Raw genomic sequence first — 23774 nt, 5'->3', positions numbered from 1 at the left:
GAGTGCTCCCTCCTGGGGAGGATTGAACCCTGAAGCCCATCTGGCTCTGAACTAGATGGCAAGGGAAACCATGAGCTGAACACGTCTCTTTATTTCTTGTTTTTTTTTTTTTTTTTTTTTTTTTTTAAGAAGAAAATGTCCCGGATCTCTTGAGCGCATGTCTATCGGCATAGAGTAGTGAAGAGGTGTAGCAGCCCAACCCTGCTGCAGCTGGGGTCTAGTGTTAAGAACATTTTACAGTAGCACGGAATCGCTGGGGATTTCTTGCCCAGTGCTGCAAAATGCTCTAAGAAAATTCCAGCTGTGGTCTATTGAGGATCAAATCTGTTTCTTAGAAGCTGAGTTATACTAACTATTGGAGTACAGCTGCGCTCCAGCTATACAGAGTAATCCCAACACCAGCTGGATTGCAATGCAAGCTCAAACCTTCATTGAAATATGCAGAATGTTGTTTTATATTTTAATTGCAGTAAAATGTATACCAATTAGTAACTTTTTTTTTTATAGTTAGATCTTAGACAATCTTAAAGCAGAAAATCAAAGTAAATGCTAAAAATGAGATCTGGTGACCTTTTTCATTTAAAAAAAAAAAAAAAAAAAACAATCCCCCTTTTTTTTTTTTCTTTTTCAAAATGAAGTATTAAAATTTGTTTGGGTGGGATACTTGACAAGAAGCCCTCAAGAGCGCCCCCTCTCTCCAGGCATCTCGTCTATGGAGCATGCCCAGTTGAAGCCGCTTCACTTCCTGTCGAAGGGGCTGTTCAGCTGCTCTTGGGGGCGTGGCTCTGATAATTGCAGGTCTTGTGGGAAGTTTCCTTCTGGTTCTGAGGAACAGCTTCCTCAATTATCAGCCTCTTGTCATTAAACCCTCCAGACACAAGGGGGGGGGGGGGGGGGGGGGGGGGGGGGGGGGTGGTGGGGGTCGGGGGGGGGGGGGGGGGGGGCGTGGGGGTGGGGGGTGGGGGGGGGGGATTGGGGGTGGGGGTGGGGGGGGGGGTTGGGGGGGGTTTGTGTGTGGGGGGGCGGGGGGGGGGGGTGGGGGACGGGGGGGGGGGGGGGGGGGGGGGGGGGGGGGAGGGGGGGTGGGGGGGTGGGGGGGGGGGGGAGGGGGGGGGGGTAGGGGGGGGGGCGGGGGGGGGGGGTGGGGGGGGGGGGGGTTGGGGGGGGGGGGGGGGGGGGGGGGGGTGGGGGGGGTTGGGGGGGGGTGGTTTCTTGGGTAAAGAGATGCCTGGAGGTGGCTGTGGGGAGAAGGTAAGGCAACGTAGGAATAAATGGGGAGAGGGAGTGGTGCGAGAAAAAGTGCCCAAGGGCAAAAAGTGCTGCCTCAACGGTAACAACGTCAGTCGGAAAAACAACAAAACAACAACGCATTGGGGTGAAAAAGAAAGAAGGAGACAATTGTACGAGTGAAGGGGGTGATGCTCCAGGAGGAAAACAAGACCACAGCTGAGGGGGGGGTCCGGAAGGGTTGGGGGGTTGTGGTCTTGTGGGGGTGAGTGTCACGGGCACACTGCCACACCACCAATGTGGTGTCGGGATCTTGTCAATGGTTATGGGGGGGGGTGGTCTGGGGGGTGGGTGGGGGCGGGGTGGGGGGGGGGGGTGGGGGGGGGTGGGGGGGTGGGGGGTGGTGGGGGGGGCGGGGGGGCGGGGGGGGAGGGGGGGGGGGGGAGGGGGGGGGGGGGGGGGGGGGGGGGGGGGGGGGGGGAGCTGGGGTGTGTGCAGATACTTGGAGGGGGGGGGTGAGGGGGGGTGGGGGGGGTCTGGGTGGGGTGGGGGGGGTGGGAGCGCGGGGCGGGGGGGGCGGCCAGGAGGGGGGGGGGGGGGGGGGGTGGGGGGGTGTGGGGGGGGGTGTGTGGTGGGGGTGGGTCTGGGTGGGGGGGGGGGGCGGCGTGGGGCGGGCGGTCCCGGTCGGTGGTGGGTGGGGTGGGGAACCTAGGTCTCAAAGTTAGCTGGGTGTTTTGGTAATGGGCACCGTTCAGCCGTGATGGACGGCCAAGTCCCGCACCCCCGCAGGCAGCTCTTTGTGGTCCTTCCGACCGGGCTCAGACCTATCGCGGAAGACGGAAGTTGAAGGAGGGGGGGCGGGGAATGGGAGGCACGGGCCGGCCAGGGGGGGTGGGGTGGAGGGGCCCTACTCTGGGTGAGGCCCCCTAAGAGCTGGTGACCCAAAAATATTAATTCGAGACGAAAAGTTAATGCGGCAGGCGGGCCGCTAATGTAGGCGTCGGGGGGGGGTTGGTTGCTTGCGGCAAACAAACCCTGGGGGGGTCCCCCATGGGCCAACCACCAAACATTACCTTGACGGGGGGTTTACCAAACGTCGAGAGGGGGGGGTGGTGGGGGGGGTTGGGGGGGGGGTGGTGGGGTGGGGGGGGCTCGGGGGGGGGTGGGGGGGCGCGGGGGGGGCGGGGGGGTGGGGAGGGGGGGGGGGGGTGGGTGGGGTGGGGGGGTGGGGCTCTCTCTCCGGGGGGGGCGGTGGGCCGGGGGGGGGGTGGGGGTGGGACGCGGGCTGGGAGGGCGTGGTGGTGTCGGCCCAGGGGCGGGGTGGGGGTGGGGGGGTGTGGGTGGTGGTTTTGGGGGTGTGTAGGGGGGGGGGGGGGGGTTGGGGCGTGTTGTCGGGGTGTGCTCGACATCGATCTGGTGGTCTAGTGGTGGGTGGTGACTCTGGGTGGGAAAAAGATGCCCCTGGGTGGGCTGTTATTTTGTGCGTGTGCGTGTGGGTCCGTTGCCGGGGTTTCGTGCGTATTGTTGCGGTCTCCCTGGGTCTAGTGGGGGGGAAGGCGGGGGGGTTTTTTTTTTTTGTTGGGTGTTAACTGGGGGGCAAATTAATTTGCTGTTTTTTTTCTTTTTTGGGGGGTTTTTTTCATAATTTCTCTTCCCTTACCGTGTTATTATTCAATTAATTGTGTAATTTTTGTTTTTGTTATTAATCAAAATTCTAACTATAGTTTCTGGTTTTATTTTCCTTTTTCCCCCAGTCGGAGGATAGGTTTTGGGCTGTGGGGTGGGATTCTGGCTTATTTTTTTTTGTGTGGGTGGGTTTTTCCAGGTTTTTATCTTTTCTGTGGTATTTTTTTTTTTTTTTTTTTTTTTTTTTTTTTTTTTTTTTTTTTTTTTTTTTTAATATTTCTGTGTCAACATCTATGGATATTTCATTGGAGGTTCTGCAATTATGGGGGGTGGGGGGGGGCGGGGGGTGTTACGGGCAGGGGGGGGGGGGTTTTTTGTGCCCAAACGTTCTCATTTATAACTTGTTTTTAATATCCCATAATGTATTTTATTTAATATTTATTATTCTGCTGCAATCATTATGACATTTTTCTCAATGCTCCTGATTTTGAAAGGTGGTCCAGGCAAACTGGTCTTAATTTTGTGAATGCTGGTTTCTTGGGTAAAGAGATGCCTGTTTTGGGCTGTGTCTTTCCAGTCGGTACACAGCTGTATTCTATGATACTCTCACCTGTTAGAGGTGTTTTGGTACAATCTTCTATTCTGCGCTCTTTTATTTTTAGCCACATGAAAAAACAAGAACGTCTTTTAGAACGTCAAGCAGCAACAAATCATATACTGAAGCCGTCACCGGACTGCATCAATCATTCAGTGCGTTAAATTACCACACACTGCCACACCACCAATGCAAGATCTTGTCAATTTATTAATGAAACCTGAGGTGCCTACTGACTACAACTCCATCCTGTATATGCGCCTGCAGCTCTCTGCTCACGCCACTCTCCTTCTCAACACGCAGCGGGTCCCTGTGATTTAAAGGAGGTTTATAACTGAGCTGGGACTGTGCAGATACTTGAATATTCAGAGTATTGGTCTCTAGCTAACATGTTGCAAGCAGGTTATTCAAACGTGTTCAAGACCTTCCCTCGATTTGCCCTCCTGTACACAACTGAGTACCAATCGAGAACAATCTGACTGTGTGGTTTTAATACAGAAACAGTCGTGATCCGCAAAACATACCCAAGCTCAGCCCTACCTGCCCGTGTTCAGGGCGTCTAGAAAACCAGGCTGCCCTGTCTGATAGCGCCTTGCCTCTCGTTCCAACAGCATTTCCAATGCAAGGCAGACGGAGATTCTCGACCACTGGGGTATAAAACGTGACAAATGGTTGCAGCAGAAAAGTCCTTTTTTCTAGGGAGCGACTGGAAACGCATGGAGGGGTTTAAAATGGGCAAAAAGTGGAGTCCGTGTCACACGAACAATATTTTGAGATCAGTGTGTGTGTTTTTTTTTAAATCTGGTTTTAATATACTGTGTAACATCTATGGATATTGCATTGGAGTAGCCTCATATTTTTTTTAATTTACGGGCAGGGGGGGGGTTTAATTTGAGAAATGTAGGTGCCCAAACCATTAGAAACCAGACTGGAATTTCTGCAAGCGGTAGACTGTGTGTGGGGGTGGGGGGGGTGAGGTTACATGTCTTGTAAACCACATGAAACTCTTTCATTTTTATTCATATACATTTTTATTTATAGTGCTGCCAACCAGCATATGTTCAAAGTACAAACATTTTAGGGTGTCTTGCCTGCTGAGTATCCCTGCTTTCTTGCAAGACTCTCCGCAGAGTGCTGTCGGTGCAGTTTTGTGTCTTGTTCCTGCACGGTGGATTTACTTACCGTGTGTTGATGTAAAGATTCGGGGCCCTGCCGCACAGGACGGGAATCTTTAGCAGGATAAATGATCTTCACCAGCTGTGAAGAGAGTCTCGAAAACAAATCGGTCGTACAAAGACTTGAGGATTGTGAGAAACCAGGTGAAACCGGCATATAGCAGGACTTTACAGAAGCTTTCATCAGACAACATGTTCGTGCTTTAGAAACGGCATGCAAATATCTTTCCTGGCTGGCTCATGTACTATATTATTATTATTATTAATCGGAATTCCACTTTCTTGGAAAGAGATCTACATATGCTCCTGTATGACACTGCAGAGTTAGTCGTAGTTTACACAACATTATTTATTTTTTTTTACTTCAAATATTGGCATTATTCAACAACACTCTGGTGGACAAACAGTGCATCAGAGTGTCTGTCAAAGGTTCTCCTTTGCACACAATGTACCCTCCAGGTTTGATAGCGTTGTGCGTATTATGAGTTGTTGTATATATTTAGCAAGCTGTGTTTTGTACTTGCTGTCAAGGGCTACCCAGGCAGCGTCCTGTAAGATAAGCAGAGGTGCAGAGCTGTGAGGGAGGCTGTCGTGTGGTCTGGCTTTCTCTTGACTCTACCTCCTAAATTCACAAGATTTCACCTTTTTAGAGCCTCTGGGTTAAGAAAATAGCTAGTTGCCCAACAGGGCATTTAAAAAGCACTGAATACCTAATCTCAGCCAAAACCATTTTTAAATCTGTAGAGTAAAACGCTGTTCACACTAACGTTTGTTCGCTGCGTGAATCTCAGTGAACAAACGCTGGTGTGTGATTTAGCCCTTAGCGCAAGCATGCGGTTCAGATGTTTTATTTGCGATTGGTTGTGTTGCACACCTTCTAATGGATCTTGAAAAGCCCAAATGAGAATTCCTCTTGAAGGAGGAACTGGGGGGTGTTTTTTCATGCTGAAAGCTTCTGTGAATGTCAAGCTGGAGTAGAATAGCAGGCGCTGGTACAGATGTGGGTTGGCAGCACATCTGCGGTTGTGGTTTGAAAATTAAACTTTTTTTTTTTTTTTTTAATTGCATTAATATTGGTGTTTTATTTAGCTGGTTTTTTTTACCCACAACTCAAGAGTCAATGTGTGTAGAAATACTAAAGAAACTTAATCATTGACAAACGTTTCGACTAGAATTTTGTTTTCAGTGTTCTTCAGCAAAGTCTAAATGTTAGTCAAAGGATTTCAAGTTTCTTTCAGTATTTCAAAATTTAGCATTAAGTGTTTTTAATAGCTGTGGATGATAGAAGCAGTTTATATTAAATATTTTACTGGGTAGCATTTCAACTACAGATAGTGTTGTGCAAAAAAAGGAAATTTGGTTTAAACATCTACCAGAATAAATTGATTCTCATTGGGTTAGCTGTGCATGAATATAACCTACTAGAGAATATCTGGGACCTCAAGCTATCTGGTGGGGGGCGGGGGCTGTGTGCTGTGTTGAATCGCTAACGTCTCTCCCACCCCCCTGCTCAGCGGACCCTCCCCCCCAGCCCGTCTCAAACCAGCTCTATCTTGAGGTGCTCATCTACTGCACCGGAGCCTTCCTCATCTGCTGCATGGTGATCATCGCCATCATCTTCAAAATTAAGAGCAGCGCCAAGAAGAGTGACTTCAACAGCCAGCTGGCCGTGCACAAGCTAGCCAAGAGCATTCCGCTGCGCAGACAGGTAACAGTAAATAGATAGGGGTTTGAAACACATGTCCACTCCTCCCTTCTCTCTCTCTCCCTCTCCCCTTCTCCCTCGCTCACAGGCCGGTAACAAACTAGATTAGATGGTTTGAAACCAATAACTTTTCCTCCTCTTCGCCTTCATGTCCTTTACCTCTCCTCCAGCCTCCATCGCACCCACTTGCCTCCAAATTACAATTAACCACATTGTCTGGCATGAAGGTGTGGAAAGTGGCTCGGATGTTAAAATCGCTGCATTGTGCAGCGAAGGGTGGGTCATGCAATCATTCTCTGCAGAGATGGGGAATTTGCTGTGAATAGTGACTGCTCCCTAGAATGACGGGATATAAATCCATGTACTTGTATTATAGCATAGTCCAGGGTTCGTCTCATCTCTGGAACAGTAATATATGTGTTTAGAGTCTGCAAGTGTTGGAGCTGTTCTGCTGTGTCCTCAGTCTTCCAGTGCAGTGGTGTAGGTTTGGATTGCATTGAGCTCCTCTGGTAATAGTCCTGCATCCTGGCAGTAAAGCATGCTTTCCCTTTTGGCAGTGAGGCATAGGACTTGTCTCTTTGAGCTCCTCAAAGTTGCAGATCAAGTTGAAAACTAAATCTGAAAATCCGAACCTCCTAACGTGTATATTTTGAATCGATCTCATTTCTTTACCGTTCTCTCTCTCTCTCTCTCTCTCTCTCTCTAACCCTGCCTCTCGCTCTCCCCTCCAGGTGTCTGTTGGCTCCAGCTCCTCAATGCACTCTGGGGTGATGCTGGTGCGCCCCTCTCGCCTGTCCTCCAGCGGGACCCCCATGCTCCCCGGGGTGTCCGAATACGAGCTGCCGGAAGACCCCCGCTGGGAGTGTAGCAGGGACAGGTAACCATGGCGATGCCCGCAGTAAACTGTTCCTCCCTTGATGCCTGCATCGTTTATGACCTCCCGTCTTGAGAGTGTCTTGTTTGTTGGTGTATCTGCTGCTGATCTCAGAAGGCTTCTGCTCCAGCGCTCAGGTCCTGGCGTTGGTTAGCAGTGAGCTACTGAATCGATTTTTAAAGTTGCCATAATAACTTAAGGTCCTTCCTGGATTAGGTCCAACCTCTCTCCAAGAACTACCGACCGTGTATCCCTGTTCTTTCCTTGATCAGAAAATGCAGAACTTTTAGTTCCAAAAAATCGTATTAAATTAACTGGAGCCAGAGCTTTCTGCTCTTGTGCTCCTCGTTAGTGGAACTCTGTTCTGGTTGACATCAGGCAGGATGAAACAGTTGATTCTTTTGAAGTCTAAATTGAAAACATGCTTTGTTTGAATGTGCTTTTATATAATGGGTTCTGGCTGGAGTGTATTGTACACATGAGCTCTCTTGTTTTTAACTTTGTACAGGACTCTGGGATGCCTTGGTGTGAAAGGCGCTATATAATTTTTTTTACATTGTATCAACTCTTGATTGTAAACCTAAAGACTTTATGTACCGTGATGTAAGGAATTAGCATCATCTGGGTGACTAAAATGCCTCTCTGGCACCCCCACAGGCTGGTGCTGGGAAAGCCGCTGGGCGAGGGCTGTTTCGGTCAGGTGGTGATGGGAGAGGCCTTGGGATTGGACAAGGAGAAACCCAACCGGGTCACCAAGGTGGCTGTCAAGATGCTGAAGTGTGAGTGACCAGAGCTTTGACTGAGGGAGCCGGGCAACTGTTAACTTCTATTTATATAACCATAAAGACAATACAATAAACAGTCTCCTGATCCCCCACTGGAGATGCATGTGCAAGGCTCCTATGGAGGTCTCGCACTGTTCATGTCGCTAATGTGTATAAGGAATGGAGAAATAACCTTGTATAGTTACTGTATAGTTATCTCTGCTCCACATGTGTGTCTCGCGTAGAAACGTGTTGGGGAGCAGTGAAATGTTCAAACTGTGAAGCAGGCAGTGTGCAGCTTGGGGTTCGTGGTGTGGAGACGCTAACCCCGCCTGTTTGTCTTATGGTTTGCAGCGGACGCCACGGAGAAGGACCTGTCTGACCTGATATCGGAGATGGAGATGATGAAGATGATTGGCAAGCACAAGAACATCATCAACTTGCTGGGTGCCTGCACTCGGGACGGTGAGGGGCTTGGGAGGGGGACGGGCTGGGGTGTGGCTGGGAATTGGGCTGGGAGCCCCCATGGTGAAGGTTCTACACATACGGTCAGCTGCCGAACACCATTTACTTTCACTGAGTTTTAGCAGGTAGATTTTTATACATGAAAGAAATATTGCAAACGGTCCAGTGTTTCACCCTGGACTGTCATCTTGGATCTTGGTCTTATTTTAAAATTTTCCAAAGATACACAAGAAAGGCCACTCTTGATAAGGAGCCATCGAGATAACGTTTGGAACCGCCATCCTTGGCCCTTGACAACGGGTCTGTAAGGAGATCTTTCCTGGCTGTATTTGTTTAAGCACTGTAAGCTGTAGATTATAATGGACTTGCCCCATGCTGACACAGGAACGTACTCTACTGAGGCAGTGGGAATTGACTTGGACTCTTGCCTGTGAAATTCAAGAAGGTCTCAATGTAAAGAGACTTGCTCGCGGTTTTGAGCACTGCCTGCACCGTGATCTTTAATGCTGCGTCTCTCTCGTTGCCTCTCCCAGGCCCCCTGTATGTGATTGTAGAGTACGCCGAAAAGGGAAATCTGCGGGAGTTTCTGCGCGCACGGCGCCCCCCGGGGATGGAGTACTGCTATAACCCCGACCAGGTCTCTGAAGAGTACATGTCTATCAAGAACCTGGTCTCCTGTGCGTATCAGGTGGCCCGCGGCATGCAGTATCTGGCTTCCAAGAAGGTAAGGGCAGACCTTGCCTGTGCCTGCTGACACAATTCTGATGTAGCTGAAGAGGAACGTGCCTGTTTGTCACGCAGGATTTGGGGTGACACTTGCCATCGTTCAGCGCCAGTTGTTCGATTGTGAGGGCATGTGTGTATGAGGGGGGTTGGGCCCGCATACTGTAAGTCAGTTTGAATTTCCTTTTCAGAATCTGGTTCTGATTTTGTGTTTGGGGAGTGGGAGGGGATGTAAGCGTGGGTGATGGTCGGTCATTTCCAGACTCCAGCTTTCCTTGGCGTCTCTGACTCTCTCCCTCCCTCCAGTGTATCCACAGGGACCTGGCTGCCCGCAATGTGCTCGTTACCGAGGACAACGTCATGAAGATAGCGGACTTCGGTCTGGCCAGAGACATCCACCACATTGATTACTACAAGAAGACCACCAACGTGAGTCGCCGGCCCCCAGACAATGATTAAAAACAGCTTTAAACTTCAGCAGAGAAATATTCTAGTAACGCAGCCCTCTCTTTCATACATTCAGTACTATAGTAGCTGAGTAAAAGTGAGTTTAGAACAGAAGGCAGGAATCACTTTTTTTGCACAGTTAGAAATGCATGGAGTAGCCGACCAGGTGAAGTAGTAGGATCTAAAACACATTTTAAAGATGACTAGATTCTGTGCTTTTAAATTCCGGGGCAGTGGTGCGCTAACAAGGGGCGAGCCTTGATGAGCTTTTTCTCGTTCCCAAATGTGTCTTATGTACTCCAATCAAGCCGGCTTGGAAAAAAATCTCCATGGACAAAGAGAATTGGTATACAGTGCTATGTAAATAGTTTCACACTGACAGTAAAAATGAATACAGAAGTTCCATTGAAAAACGAATGCAGCTGCCGCAATTGTGTTTCTCGCTTGTTTCAGGGCCGGTTGCCTGTTAAGTGGATGGCTCCAGAGGCCTTGTTTGACCGGATATACACACACCAGAGCGATGTGTAAGTACTGTGTGTCGTTTACAAAGCAAACTGCAGTAGTAATATGCTGACACACGGGTATATTAGAACACAGCAATAAGTCTCAAGTATGGTTTGGTGCTCATGTATTTTTCTGTAGTTCAAGAGGGGTATAAAATGGCCTCAGTTTGTTTTTATAAAAGCTTCAGAAATGGCTGTAGCATAGGAAGGCCTAAATTATCAAACAAGTAATTGCAGGATGTTTTTCAGTTATACCTGTAGTTCATGTGCTAGGACTTGCTTGGGCATTCCTCTGGTGATTCTCTCTCTCTCTCGCTCTCTTGCTCTCCTCTCCCAGCTGGTCGTTTGGGGTCCTGCTGTGGGAGATCTTCACCCTGGGGGGCTCGCCGTACCCCGGGGTCCCGGTCGAGGAGCTCTTCAAGCTGCTCAAGGAGGGTCACCGCATGGATAAGCCCACCACCTGCACCCATGAGCTGTGAGAACCTCTCCGTCTTTCACATGCACTCCCCGGGCCTCTCCAGAAGCATTCACCTCCCAGTGCTGGAATAACAGTGCTGTGGAACATACCACTGATTCACAGCCTGCTCCAGCACGACTGCTGAAGCCATTTCTTGGCACGGTTCTTTTGTATGCGCTTCAGACAGCGATGCCATTCCCCAGTGACAGGAGTACCTATGACTTGTATAAGACTATTTCCAGCAAGCATAAGTTTGGTTTTTAAGAGTAAGGGGGGGGGGGGGTTTGGAGGGGTCAGATAAGATGAGTGATATACGGGGTTGAGAATTGGCATGCTGGGGATGCAGGACGGTGTCTGTCTCTGTCCACACTGTTGATATAGTTTAGAGTTTGACGGGATGCATGTTGCATGTTTTTAGTCGTTCTGAAACGGGACTGGGTGCCAGGCCCTGCTGACCTCCCTCCCCTCCCCCCCTCAGGTACATGATGATGCGGGACTGCTGGCACGCTGTCCCTTCACAGAGACCCACCTTCAAGCAGCTGCTTGAAGATCTGGACCGCATCCTCATCATGGCCTCCAATCAGGTGAGGTCTTGTCCACCCGGTTTCAGCTTGTCCAGAACCCAGCTGCCTCTCTGTATTGGTTAAGAGCGAGTTGCTGGATTGATTTAGGTTGCTGTAATAACTTTTTCATAGATTAGGTCTGTTTTATCTCCAAGAACTACTAGCTCTGTATGTCCCTGCCTGTTCCTTGAGATCAGAAAAATGCTGTGGTTTTATTTTTTTTTCTAGTTCCAAAAAAACCATCTTAAATTATCTGGCGCCGAAGCGTTTTCCTGTTGTGCTCCTCGTTAGTGGAACGCTGTTCCGGTCGGCATCGGGCAGGTTGAGACACTGGATTCTGTAAAGTCTAAATTGAAAACATACTTTGAATGTGCTTTCTATATAATTGGTGTAGCTGGAGCGTATTGTACACCCAAGTTCTCTTGTTTTGTTTTTAACTTTGTACAGTGCCCTGGGATGCCACGGTGTGACGGGAGCTATAGAGAAATACATTTGTGTTTATTATGCAGTGCATTGTGAGATTGCAGTCCTGGGAGATGTAAACACTGGTAGATAATTCAGGGAGTGATTTGCTCTTAAAGCAGGGCTAAAGAAATCACTTGAGAGCTGTGTTAACTTTTAGTAAATCCTGCTTTTGATTTTGGTTTGAAATGTTCTGATTGGAGCTGCTGAAATTAGATCTAACCGTGTGTTTGGTCCCTCCTCAGGAGTACCTGGATCTGACTGCACCCCCGGACCAGTACTCCCCCAGCTTCCCAGACACTCGCTGCTCCACCTGCTCCTCTGGGGAAGACTCGGTCTTCTCTCACGACCCCCACGTTGAGGACCCCTGCCTGCCTAGGTTACCCCCACAGCACAACGGGGTGGGCTTCAAGAAGCGCTGAGAGTCCTCTCTCCAGACCCTCGCGCTGAGCTCCGGAGCACAGCATCCATCACACAGCCAGTCTGGGATCTGTTTTACATGAACACTAGAAAATAAATGTTTTGTACGCTTTGAGTAACGGATCACTAAATGACGTTCTGGGATGAAGAAGCAGTGTTTTCTTTTTTTTTTTTTTGCTTATGGGACAAGTTCAGAAGGATGCTTTTTGGACTTTTCACGAAGCTCCCGAAGTGAGGCACGCTCTCCTGCGTTCGTATGGGACGGAGTTGAAAATGGACCGCAAAAAAACCCAGAATTGAGGGCCAGCGGAAGAGGCGTGCCTGTGTCAATATTTCACTTTTTAAAACTGAATTTTTAGTTTTGCTTCGCAGACCAAATATTCAAAAACCAACGAGGAGTGGCGCAACAGCAGCCTGTTCTCATGTTTCCTTTTATTATTTCTATATATAATTTTTTTTATTTTTTATAAAAGCGTAGGGCATTGCACAGGCTAACCCCCCCCCCCTCCCCTGGTGCTTATGCCTTTGTAAATACAGTTAGAAAATGTATAAATATGAATATATATTTACACTGTACTCCACTTTTTTTGTTTTTTTGTAAAAGGCAACAGATTTCTCCTAATCATTTAAATTTTTTTTTTTTTCTTTAAGACAAAAATTGTCAGTGGATTAGCGGGTGCTGAAAATGTGCTGCTCCTATTGATAATGAACTGGCCAGTAGTTTCCAGTAGGTTTGCCTTGTCTTGACTCGCCCTGCTATTTCCAGTACAGCTGTTGCTCTCGTTTCTTCTGTAGTCCTTTGTGTTTTTCATGTTCGAAGTCGTTTGCAAGCTGCACTTGTGCGTTTCACTCCAGTGTCAGCCCAAGGTGTCCCTGTGCGCTCTGCGTTATCTGAAAGAAACGCCACCTTGTTGACACTCCAGTTTGTTTACATTCCCCATGTCGATTCAGCTTTTAAGATAATGGCCACCTCCCAGGTAAAAATGAGTCAGATATGCAATGGCAGAGGTCTATTGTATAAAACATCTTCAAGCTGTTATCTCCATTGGCAAAATCAAAATTAAGCCTGATTTTCATTACCAAATCATGACACCTCCTTTACTAGGTGTCCTCAGACAATAGCACTGGCAGTGTATATTAGTTTGACTGCATTTTTGATGCTAACACAGTGGCACGGGTGTATATGGTATTTGTGTAAGGTAGTTAGCAGCACGAAACACAGTAAAGGACTTGGTTCTCTTGTTAAAGCTAAAGTCGCCACTTTCAAACTAAAATAAACCTGTAATTGTAGATGGATAATATCTGGGATGCCACTGCACTTGTGGGACAGAATGTAAAAGATTTCAATGAACATGTATTTTAAAATGAGAGGACTGTCGGTACCATACCTTCTTCAAACAACTATGGCAGTAGACAAGTTAACTTCTGCATTTCTGCAAATATTCCCGATGGTGAAAATAAAGTAAAACAACTTCCAATGTAAAATACTTTTGTTTTTGGCTCTCTCTCATAGGTAAAATCAGTCTTTCTGCACTGGAACAAACCCCTTAAATGAATTGGAACAAGGCTACTGGAATGCTTCTGGAAACTTGCAGCTGTTTCAATCTCCGGGCTGCTTATCGCAGGTTACAGGGGGGTCCTGTTAAATATGATAATGTGCTTCCGACATGGGAAGAAATATCTGAAAGCACGGCTGAGTGGTAAACAGGTAATTTACGGCTGGCGGAATGGCTGTGTGATTGCAGTGGATCATCGATCTGCCCCGGGCTTGCAGACTGCCAGGGACGTTAGGAGGAGATGCATTACCAGAGCTGCACCGAGGACAAACGACATGACAGCGGCTGTTCCTGCAGATATAAAACTCCTCCAGCAACAAGAAATGCAGGGTTTGGACAGAGTGTTAGGAATGCAGACGACAGTGTCGATTACATGCCTGCAAGGGGATTTGTTTTGTTCTGAAGGATACTGGATCATTCTTGCAATAATTACTACTGCTAATTCAATCCGGGGGGGGGGGGGGGGATTGATCCGAAGAGTGGGCACTGGACATGGTGATGGGAGTTACATAATCAGGTTACTTTTAAAAACCTTTTTCAAATGTAATATTGACTAGTAATCAGATTATTTTTTCTTACTTCAGTTGGCAGGAGCACCTGTGTCAATAGCTTTTCCTTAAATCTTTTTTTTTTTTTTTTTTGCTTCTTCTAACTTTATTAGCATTAAAATGAAGGTCCTGGTATTGGTGCACTTGAAAGCAGCGTTGATGTCATTTCATGAAATGTGACTGTCAGTTGTCGGGGAATATCTCTGTGCTGTGGCCCCCCCTGGCTTGCTGACCGATCGGTTTCTAGATGGTGGGCTGTGTGTTTTTACAGGGCGGTACGGCGCTCTAGCACAGCCAGGCCTGTTCCCCTGCTCAGGATCAGCTTTCACCTTCAAACACAGACTCCCTTTCACAGGCTCCACAGAGCCCTCGCTCTGCCTGAGAGTCCTCTGCAAGCCGGAGGCAATCAATTAGCCCCGGGCTGCCCCCTGCAGTGGCTGGGATTGGAGCGCTTCCTGCCTTAACTGCATTTGGAGGCTCAAGGAAGGGATCTTAACAATTTCCAGGAAGAAATTGAGTTTGAAGAGCTTCCCTCCCTTGTCCTGTTCTGGGAACAAACGCAATTACAATATCCTGTATCCAATTACAATATATGTTGAAAAATACACACAGGGCAAAATAGGTTCTCCTCAATTCTATTAAATGTGTATTCAAGACTGTATTGACAGTATACATATTTTCCCAAATTTGTTTTCAGTGTTGCTTATGTCCAAGGTTCACCCTTTTGAATGCTGTAGCCAGGAGCCAGAGTCAGAGACTGGAATGAAAGTGCTAGCGAAACGGCACACGAGAACAGTTTGGACCATTATTGACCTGACCTCCAGTTAGGAATTGCATTTCAAATCGGTAAAAGAAAACAATTGCGTTGGTTCGTTTTAAAATGAGATCATTTGCAACTTGTATGAAGATCCCAGCAATGAAGGGAGTGTACCTGCAATCACATGCTGAGAATGACAAATTGCAGTTTTTTTTGTTTTTTTTTTAACATCCAAACAGTTTATTCCACTTTCTCCGTTCACACGCTTATTCGTACTCTTGTGCTGCGCACTGAGGCTCGGAACCAGCCAACACTGACTCTAAATCCAGTCTTGCACAGCGTTGTATTTTGAGGCTTGCTGTACAATGCCTGTCTCGGCTCTGCTGGTTGTAATGTCAGTTTCACTCAGCACCGTTGTTGTATAAATCTTAAGCCATTTAACTGAGACTTCCAGCTCCTGTCTTGTTCCCAGTTCCTTAGTGAAAGACAAGTTCCCAGGTCTCTGAACTCATGTGAATAATGAGAAAATGTTCCCTCTATGGGACCTGTGATTTAACAACCAGCTTATTAACCACGCAGACAACTGGAACGATCATTTATTAAACCGGGCTGTAAGTTCATGCATGGCCTCCTGGAGACGTAGATGAAAACATAAGAACATTTACGAGCGAGAGGAGGCCGGTCTGCCCTCCTGTTCCTAGTAGCTCATTTGTGTCAAACGTTGGTCAAGCCGGGTCTTTAAGGATCCCAGTGATTCTTCCTCAACAAGAAGACTGGGTAGCCCATTCCATCCCCTCACCACTCTTGTGCGAAGAGGTGTCTTCAGTTAATGTCCAGCTGTGTCCTCTGGTCCTGGTCTCTGTGTCAAATCCTTTTAAGATTTTAAAGACTTCCATCATGTCCCTGCTAATTCTTCTTTGTTGTAGACTGAAGAGATTCAGTTCTTTCAGCCTCTCTCTTCGTAGATCCATCCTTTAAGTCCTGGTTTTAATTCTGTATGTACGCATGTCAATGGTATAGGCTTGAGAATCTCTTGTCCTGTTGTCAAGAAATGTAATTTTTATTTTTTTATTTCGCAGCGGAGGTTCATTTGTCCCTTGAGAATCAAACCATTTTCAAATGAAAAACCATATGAAAAAAATACTCAGCAGATTGTGCTGAAATACGGCGAGGCAAAGGTGGGCACGCAGCCACCGACCCCCCAGCAATAAGACACGAGCTCCCCCCCCCCCGATCCACAAGCACAGGACAACTTGAAGCATATATGACAGCTGCTGTAAATCAAGGGCAGTACATCTGCAGATAAAAATGCTGTCCCTTTTCCTTCGTGACAAGAGGTGGTACCTTTGTGTTTACAAATGAACCCCTGCCTTTATATTGTGACCGAGTCTGAATACTATAAACAGTTACTATATTACAGGTTTTTAATATTGTCAGGCACTTTTTTGTTTCTTTGCAAAAAGCGGTAATCTGATTACAAAAGAAAACGCAGCTGCCTGTGTGACGGTTGTTGTGTGAAAGTTAATAAGTTGCCCTGTCCTTCACTCTCTACCTCCCTCTCAATCTGGGAGGTGACAGACTGGCGTTTATTACTCACCCTTCAAGAGACGCCCACTAATTAGAGGAGAAAAGGAAACAACGGTGACATCAGCTCTCCCAGTGCACGGCCTGTCACTTTGAGATTGAAAACTGTTGATGAACAGTCGTCTCTGAGGAGAGGGAGAGAGGGAGGAGGGGGGGAGAGAGCGAGAGAATGGAGGAGAGAGGGAAAGTGGGAAGGAGGTAAAAATGCCGTTGCTTTTTAAATGATAAAGCGGTCTTCGTGAAAGGAGTTCAAAATAAATTGGCACAAGAGTGAACTCTTTCAATATCTATTTTTTTCATCCTTTGTTCCTAAACGTTTTAATAATTACACAAGGCCAGATGAGGCTGCCATTGGTGGACTGATACCACAGTGGTATCGCAGTGCTATGAGCACACAGTCCACACTGCTGGTAATCCATTGCAGTCCCCTATCAGCACCAGACAGACAGTATGCTCCTGTGTTCTGGGAGTATCTGCTCCCAATGCATTGCTGGTAATGCTGTGGTCTGCTGATGGTTCAGTCAGGGAACTCATGCAATATATTATTTATTAAAACACAGACTAGACAACATGACTACATTAGAGATATTTTACACCACATTCTTTGGCCTCGCCTTTCGAGGTGCCCCTGCCCATAAATGAGGTGACCGTAGGGAAGCCAGGGGCAGGGGCAGGGGGGGCAGGATAGCTGCCCTCCCTATTAGATGAAGCCAAAAAGCAGGTACAGGCTGGGGAGCAGGAGGAGAACAGATTGAGGTAAGATATAAATCCATTGATGATAACTGGAGGTGTTGTTAATCGAAAGGACAAATAAGATGCTAGCTAGACAGTTTGATTTGATCTGGTATTGGAAGCCCCTAAAATATGCTTGATGTTAACGTGATTTGATCTGAGGAGAAAGTGAGTTTCCTGGCAGAACTCCAGCTTTGCTTATTAATAATAATAATAATAATAATAAATGCATACTCTCCTGCACTAAGGACCGTCTAGGTCGCCTCTGCATGATCCAGTTCTCTCTCTAGGTTGCATATCTCCTGCACTGTTAAGCAGGTTCTCTGCATGATCCAGTTCTCTATGATGCAGGAGTCCATCAGGAAGCTATTTGGCTCATAAAAACAGAGTGAAATGTGTTTTATTGTCAGTCAATACGGAAGTAGCTGTAATTGATTAACAAGCTCCAGGGAGGGTCGATTTTATAAAAAGGATCTGAAAGTTGTTCAGCAAATCATTCATCTGTGTTTATGACATGTTCACAAGCCATATTTCATGCTCTGATTTCCATATTCACAGGCAATAAAGCTAGCCTGGGTTAGAGTGTTTTACAGCTTCAAATCCTGGGCTGTGAAAATCAACACACAGCAAGCACTCGGTGCTAGATCCAAACATCTTTCAACTCTGCGCTAGATCCAAACATCTTTCAACTCTGCGCTAGATCCAAACATCTTTCAACTCGGCGCTAGACCCAAACATCTTTCAACTCGGCGCTAGACCCAAACATCTTTCAACTCTGTGCTAGCTAGATCCAAACCTCTTTCAACTCTGTGCTAGATCCAAACATCTTTCAACTCTGTGCTAGATCCAAACATCTTTCAACTCTGTGCTAGACCCAAACATCTTTCAACTCTGTGCTAGATCCAAACATCTTTCAACTCAGCACTAGACCCAAACCTCTTTCAACTCTGTGCTAGACCCAAACATCTTTCAACTCTGCACTAGACCCAAACCTCTTTCAAAAGGGGAAGTTCTACCCCAGACAGCTCTCTCAAGCTTCACAGGTCCCCTTTTCATTTCATTTAAGTTTCTCTAACTTCTCTAAAGGTAGAGATGAATGTTCTCACATTCCCCACTATCACTGACCCGTGGAGAACGCTAAACAAACCTGCAGTGTATGTTTGCAAAGTGTAAATATCTGGGCGTCAATTCAGAAATGACAATACAGTCCAGATTTGCTTCCCTTCTGTTAATTTTACGCTCTTGAGGTGAGTGTTTACACAGGTGCAGAGTAGATCCCCCTTTTTTTATTTGAAGAAATGGTAGCTCCATTTATCTCTCCAGACATCCCTCATGCATGACATCTCTCTCCTTCCACGTTCCCATGTGTTCCTGTTTATATGAGGTGTGTGTATTGGTTTATTTTTTTTTAGTTTAACATTTTGACCATTTTGTTTTACTTTTTTCCTGCTCACCGGTAAACCCATCTCAGTTACATAGGTGAGCAGGGGGATGATGGGAAATGTAGTTCTGAGAGGTCTAATGCGGGTACATGGGAAGCAGGGAATGCAATTTATAAGTTTACAAAAAGTGGTCAAAATGGCACCACCCTTTGTTGAAATGCTGCTGTTCGCTTTACCACAGAACGTTTACACATTTACAAAATATTACATTTCTAGACCACCAAATTCCCAACAGGAGCTACAAAAACTATCCCCCATAAATCACTGCCTGGTTGCGTGTAGCACTGACAGCGCCAGACCTTTCTCTGGAGGTGTTTCAGTCCAAACTGCAGGGGCCTCCCCTGCAGCTCCAAGAAAACGACACACAGTTCTATTGCTACAGGGGGGATGTTGTCATGGCTACAGATCTATCTGACATCCCTCAGAGTTCATGTAAAGTTGTTAGCTGCAATAACGTCTAGTCCAGCCAAGACTGGCCTTAAATCCAGTCTTACATCAGTTGTGTTTTGGGGCTTGCTGTACAGTGACTGTCGCCGGTCTGAAGGATTTAATATGAGTTGGAGGGTGACTTGTGTGTTCATGGTAAGAACACCACACTCGCTACACCTCCAGTAATGACTTAGAAAAGTGCCTAAGGCATTTCAGCTGCTACGGCAGTGACATTCCAAATGAAATCAGAAGCCCGGTCACTAGAAACACAGGCATGTGTTGTACAAGCCCAATTAACCACCTGCTGGCATCGAACTAAACACAGACAAATATAAGCACCCTACTCCTACCTCCTGATAATAATCAAATCCATGCTGTTGTTATGATATTAAATATAATGTCAAAAACATGAAAATGTTTCCACTTGGACCCTGCCAAGACACACCCGTCCCTTTATAGCTGCCGTCGCGCTTTACCATTGAATTATCTTGCAAACTGTGGATTGGAGACTCCAGTGAGAACACACCCAGGTGGAATTTTCACTGCGTTCCATTGAAGATTCTTTGGCAAGGATTCTATTAGAATCAAAGGTAATCAATGACACCTTCAAGGGGGGCACCAGCCAGGTATTTTGCACAGGTGTTTTCAGGACTGTAAAAGGAGAACCGTCTGGGATGACTGCAGTGTGGAGACAATGGGCCGGGCCCTGAAGGCAGGCTCTCTGAATGCTCTCCCGTGCAGCTCCCCTTTCCAGATAGCTCTTCCAGGCCAGGCCAGGCCAGGCAGTCTGATACCAGCTGTCACTCCTTTCATCACAGCACAATTAATGATTGCAGAAGGAGCTGTGTGAAGCCTGCAAGGCATCAGGGATATTAAAGTTTTTATCAAAGATACAGCAGTAACCCCCCCTTACATTTATAAACACTGATGTGTTATTAAATTAACTGTAGAGGTTATATTGGTTTGATTCAGTAATGTTGGTGGAACAAAGACCAGAAGACCTCAGAGGCTGCTCTAGATCATACATCACAGAAATGTATTGTACTCTGTGTGCTTCAATACAGTATGCCTCTATATTGTGAATCTGTTAACCTGGGATAATACGATGCAGAGCAGTTTGGATAATGATGCAGCGATTAATCAATTACTCCTCAATCGATTGCCATGACTTTTAGTTCGCGAGGCTCATCCACACATTCGTTGATCAATTAATCACCCTGGTGGTGCCCTGTTTGGAGCCTCGTGGTCATGTATCCATTGAAGTGACTGACACAGACAGTTACATCGTCTCAAAAGTGTTACAGCAAGCATGTCGTTTCAGAACAGGCTGGTGCTGAGTTAGATTCAGAAGTTTAGAGTTTGTTAGTATTCATTTCACCCCCAGCAGTGTCTTCTGGGTTGAAGAATGTAACTGGCTGACAGCGGTGTCAGTCATTAGGGGAGGCAGCTGATTGGTTACTGACAGTGAGGGGTGAAACGACCCGGGAAGCTACAACGTGTGGCTTTGTCACAACTGCCCTTCCGATATCTAATGAATGAATGTGCATGGCGGGGAAAACGTACTCTTTTGCGGGCTGCAATTACTGTAGTGCAACCAGCTCCCCAGGGGGGGTCTTAATGGTAGATATTGATTGTGCGGCAGTTTCTGGAGACGGGATTGGTTTAAAATGCGGTCTGGGACGGAGATGCAAGTTAACATTATTAATCAGATCTGTTCTTGTTCCACCTGCAGATTCTGTCTCACTGAGAGCCCAGATTACATTAGCGTTAGCCGGGCTGTACAGGCAGTTATTCCATTTAGAAGAGCCGCAGAGTCGTAAATCCAGCCGGGAAATGAATTAGGGGCTGACAAACCGGTAAGAAACCCATTCATTATGTTGTGACCATCCTGGTACAGATCCACGTGTTGGTACTTTAGAACACAAGAACAGACGAAAAGTTTGGGAATGAGAAGAGGCTGTTTGACCCATCGTGGCTCATCTCTTGTTTGTCATGCACTTGTCTCCTCTCGACTCGACTACTGCAACTCTCTATACGGTGGTCTCCCAGCACACACCATAAACCAACTGCAGCTAGTTCACAATGCCAGCGCCAGGATCCTTACCACATGTAAAAAACATGATCACATCACCCGCCCCTGTCTTGCCCAGCTGCACTGACTACCAGGAAAGTTCAGGATTATTTTCAAAACTCTCCTGCTCACCTACAATGCCCTTCATCACACAGGTACCGAGCACCTCCTCAACCTGCTGACCTGCTGTGTCCCTGCCCACAAGCTGAGGTCCTTCGACTCTGACCTACTTGTTGACCTGCTGTGTCCCTGCCCACAAGCTGAGGTCCTTCGACTCTGACCTACTTGTTACCCCCAAGCGAAAGTGCACCACGCTTAGAGAGCGCTCATTCAGCTTCGTGGCTCCGACTCTTTGGAACTCTGTCCCAGCTTTGGTGCGTGATGCTCTCACCGTCGCTCACTTTAAATCAACTCTCAAGACCCACCTGTTCTCTCTTGCTCTCCATGCTCCTTAAGCCTGATAGCAGCTATTAGCTGCTGTTACTATTTCATGTATTCTGCTGTTATCATTCATTCTGCATTTTCCACTGTATTTAATGTATTATGCATTGTGTGTTTTTACTGTATATCATGTATTATGCACTTCTCTGTATTTGAAGTATTATGGATTTTCTTCTTGTTACTGCATCTCATAAAGCATTTTGTGATGGTGTTCCATATATAAAATAAAGATTGATTGATTGATTTTTGGCGCACCATTCTCCTCTACTGAGGGAACTCTAATTTAATAGGACACAATGGAAGTGTTTTTGAAATGTTCCCCGTGTTTCAGACCCTACCGCTTCACCTGGTCGGCTCTTATAAGCCTCTGTGTTTAAACAGTGCTTCCTACCTGCTGTTCTTTCACTCCCCTTCCACTGACACCAGGACTGTCCAGCCCGCTCCTGGAGAGCCCCGGGGCTTCTGGGCTTCGATTCACCAGAGTTCTCATTGACTGAACCAAGTTCTGAAAAGAAGCTACAAATATTGTATTACTGAGCCCTTAACCATCTGGGATGTTTGTATCAATCTGGCAAAGGTGAAGTGTTACATGCAGGTCACAATGATGTAAGATCCAGCTCCCAAATGGGTGGTATAGAACTAGAACACAGAACTAGAACATAGAACTGGAACATAGAACTAGAACAGGCACAGCAAGACCTTGGTGTTGCAATAGACTCATTCCTGTCAGCACCCACACATTGTGGGGAAGCAATCGAAGACAATCCGACTGCTTGGGTGTACAGAGTACAAATCCGAGGATGTCACAGTGAGGTTTGTACAGTGCACTGGTGAGACTTCACTTGGACTACTGTGTCCAGTTCTGGTCACTGTGGCACCAAAGGAACATTGTGACCTCGCAGAGTCCAAATAAGATCCCGCACACTCGTACTTGCCTGACTGGGAAATTCTGTTCTCCTGTTTATAAAGTTATTGGGAATGTTTGAGAACCACACTCCACCACAGACATCTTCTGGAATGTGGAGCTAGGCTGCCACCTGCTGGTCATTATGTGCATTACAGACTATAACCTGCCAGAGAAATAAACACACACCGCACAGCTGCGAGAGAAATAAACACACACCGCACAGCTGCGAGAGAAACAAACACACACCGCACAGCTGCCAGAGAAACAAACACACACCGCACAGCTGCCAGAGAAACAAACACACACACGCACAGCTGCCAGAGAAACAAACACACACAGCTGCGAGAGAAACAAACACACACCGCACAGTGCCAGAGAAACAAACACACACCGCACAGCTGCCAGAGAAACAAACACACACCGCACAGCTGCCAGAGAAACAAACACACAGCGCACAGCTGCCAGAGAAACAAACACACACCGCACAGCTGCCAGAGAAACAAACACACACCGCACAGCTGCCAGAGAAACAAACACACACCGCACAGCTGCCAGAGAAACAAACACACAGCGCACAGCTGCCAGAGAAACAAACAAACACACACCGCACAGCTGCGAGAGAAACAAACACACACCGCACAGCTGCCAGAGAAACAAACACACACCGCACAGCTGCCAGAGAAACAAACACACACCGCACAGCTGCACAGAGAAACAAACACACACCGCACAGCTGCCAGAGAAACAAACACACAACGCACAGCTGCCAGAGAAACAAACACACACCGCACAGCTGCCAGAGACGCACAGCTGCCAGAGAAACAAACACACACCGCACAGCTGCCAGAGAAACAAACACACACCGCACAGCTGCCAGAGAAACAAACACACACCGCACAGCTGCCAGAGAAACAAACACACACCGCACAGCTGCGAGAGAAACAAACACACACCGCACAGCTGCCAGAGAAACAAACACACACCGCACAGCTGCCAGAGAAACAAACACACACCGCACAGCTGCCAGAGAAACAAACACACACACCGCACAGCTCAGAGAAACAAACACACAACGCACAGCTGCCAGAGAAACAAACACACACCGCACAGCTGCCAGAGAAACAAACACACACCGCACAGCTGCGAGAGAAACAAACACACACCGCACAGCTGCGAGAGAAACAAACACACAGCGCACAGCTGCCAGAGAAACAAACACACACCGCACAGCTCATGTAATCAAAAAAACTACGAAATGATATCGCAACAGTCTACCGGACTCCATAACAGCAGCACAGTGG

At 47.1% G+C, this 23774-nt stretch overlaps 1 protein-coding gene and 1 long non-coding RNA gene across 6 annotated transcripts in view; both read left to right on the top strand.

Annotated features, from left to right (window-relative positions):
- Positions 1-12454, top strand: part of LOC121302321 (fibroblast growth factor receptor 1-like) — a 38969-nt gene extending 26515 nt beyond the window's left edge. For 3 of the 5 annotated variants that reach the window (XM_041232200.1, XM_041232201.1, XM_041232204.1), the window contains 10 exons: positions 6138-6337; positions 7060-7205; positions 7860-7981; positions 8321-8431; positions 8965-9155; positions 9461-9583; positions 10055-10125; positions 10442-10579; positions 11040-11145; positions 11832-12454. In XM_041232200.1, the coding sequence (XP_041088134.1) occupies positions 6138-6337; positions 7060-7205; positions 7860-7981; positions 8321-8431; positions 8965-9155; positions 9461-9583; positions 10055-10125; positions 10442-10579; positions 11040-11145; positions 11832-12008 (1385 nt within the window). In that variant the 3' untranslated portion in view covers positions 12009-12454. The remainder of the gene's footprint in view (positions 1-6137; positions 6338-7059; positions 7206-7859; positions 7982-8320; positions 8432-8964; positions 9156-9460; positions 9584-10054; positions 10126-10441; positions 10580-11039; positions 11146-11831) is intronic. The other 2 variants (XM_041232202.1, XM_041232203.1) reach the window with 1 other exon arrangement.
- A 5534-nt stretch (positions 12455-17988) lies between these two features.
- On the top strand, positions 17989-21450 carry LOC121302246. Its single transcript, XR_005947691.1, has 3 exons — positions 17989-20910; positions 21281-21335; positions 21391-21450. It is a non-coding gene; the product is annotated as an uncharacterized LOC121302246 (long non-coding RNA).
- The last annotated feature ends 2324 nt before the right edge of the window (positions 21451-23774 follow it).

This window comes from Polyodon spathula, chromosome 29 (assembly GCF_017654505.1).
Source record: "Polyodon spathula isolate WHYD16114869_AA chromosome 29, ASM1765450v1, whole genome shotgun sequence".
NCBI classification, from domain to species: domain Eukaryota; kingdom Metazoa; phylum Chordata; class Actinopteri; order Acipenseriformes; family Polyodontidae; genus Polyodon; species Polyodon spathula.
Note: the sequence above shows the minus strand (reverse complement) of the source record. Positions and strands in the feature narration are given on the sequence as shown.